Source organism: Saprolegnia parasitica (assembly GCF_000151545.1).
Source record: "Saprolegnia parasitica CBS 223.65 unplaced genomic scaffold supercont2.115, whole genome shotgun sequence".
Taxonomy (NCBI): domain Eukaryota; phylum Oomycota; class Saprolegniomycetes; order Saprolegniales; family Saprolegniaceae; genus Saprolegnia; species Saprolegnia parasitica.
This window is the reverse complement of record NW_012156509.1, coordinates 100-1,126: the sequence shown is the minus strand read 5'-3', so window position 1 is coordinate 1,126 and position 1,027 is coordinate 100. Positions and strand designations below refer to the sequence as shown.

General features: G+C 57.4%; 1 protein-coding gene across 1 annotated transcript; it reads right to left on the bottom strand.

Moving 5' to 3' along the window:
• Positions 1 to 149: 149 nt before the first annotated feature.
• Positions 150 to 819, bottom strand: SPRG_13510 (hypothetical protein; the record flags this gene model as incomplete). The annotated part of the gene is made up of 3 exons (XM_012353107.1): positions 150 to 481; positions 529 to 690; positions 750 to 819. 3 exons carry the CDS (start codon positions 817 to 819, stop codon positions 150 to 152), a joined length of 564 nt encoding a protein of 187 aa, XP_012208497.1.
• Between the last annotated feature and the right edge of the window lie 208 nt (positions 820 to 1,027).

The window sequence follows — 1,027 nt, the reverse complement described above, 5'->3', positions numbered from 1 at the left end:
CGTGCTCCCAAGTCACCCAATGACTTGGCATGTGGAGACTAGAGTTCGACCACCCGATAGCGTCATATTCGTTATCGTCGAGCTACGACTCGGCCAAGAAGCAAACGGGTCGTTGCCAGAGTCCGTTGCTGGCGTGTACTCGATGACGTTCAAGATTCTCTGGAGCCGCTCGGGTCCAAAAGCGACGTGAGGAACGCGCAGACCATGTCCATACCTGCCGTGACGCCCGAGCTCGTCCAGACGTTGCCGTCGACGACCCAGCGCGCGTGTTTGACCCACTGCACGCGACCGTCACCGAGCACTTGAATCTCGCGAAATGCGACCTTGTTGGTCGTGGCGCTCTTCCCGTCCAAGAGGCCACACGCCGCGAGGAAGCCCGAGCCCGTGCAGACGCTCAGAACGTACTGCGCACGGGAGCTGTGGTGCTTGATGAAATCCTGGTAGGCAGCATCGTGGAAGAGGCTGCGGCAGCCCTTGCCGCCTGCTCAAACCATTTATATCTGCAAAATAGAAGTCGCGTGAGTGTACCTGGTACGAGGAGGACGTCGAGCGCTGGCGCCGATGCAAACGAATAGCTGGCAACAATAGAGCAGCCGCCGGTGGGCGGCCGCGAGTACAAGGTGCCGGCCTCGCGCGCGATGAGGATCGTCTCGATGCCGTCCTCGAGCTGCTCGAAAAACTGAAGTGGGCCTAGCAGGATGGAGATATTGTCATGTGGGTGCAGAGAGTGGACAACATGGGGCACGTACCTGCAATGTCCAAGGTCGCAAAGCCCGGAAAGACGAGGATGCCCACGACGAGTTTGCCGTGCGTCGCCATACTGTCGACTGCCAAAATAATGGCGATCTGCCATCGATGCACTTGATGTTTGTATGGCATACAGCGATGTTGTTTCGCGTATCTTTTGCTCGAATGGGTTTCTTCGCGTTATTTCACAGCTGCGATGCTGCAGGTGTGTGGGAGAATGTTGCGCGGGGACCGTGCTCTGCACTCTCTTGGTGACAACAAGGACATCATGTCGACTTAT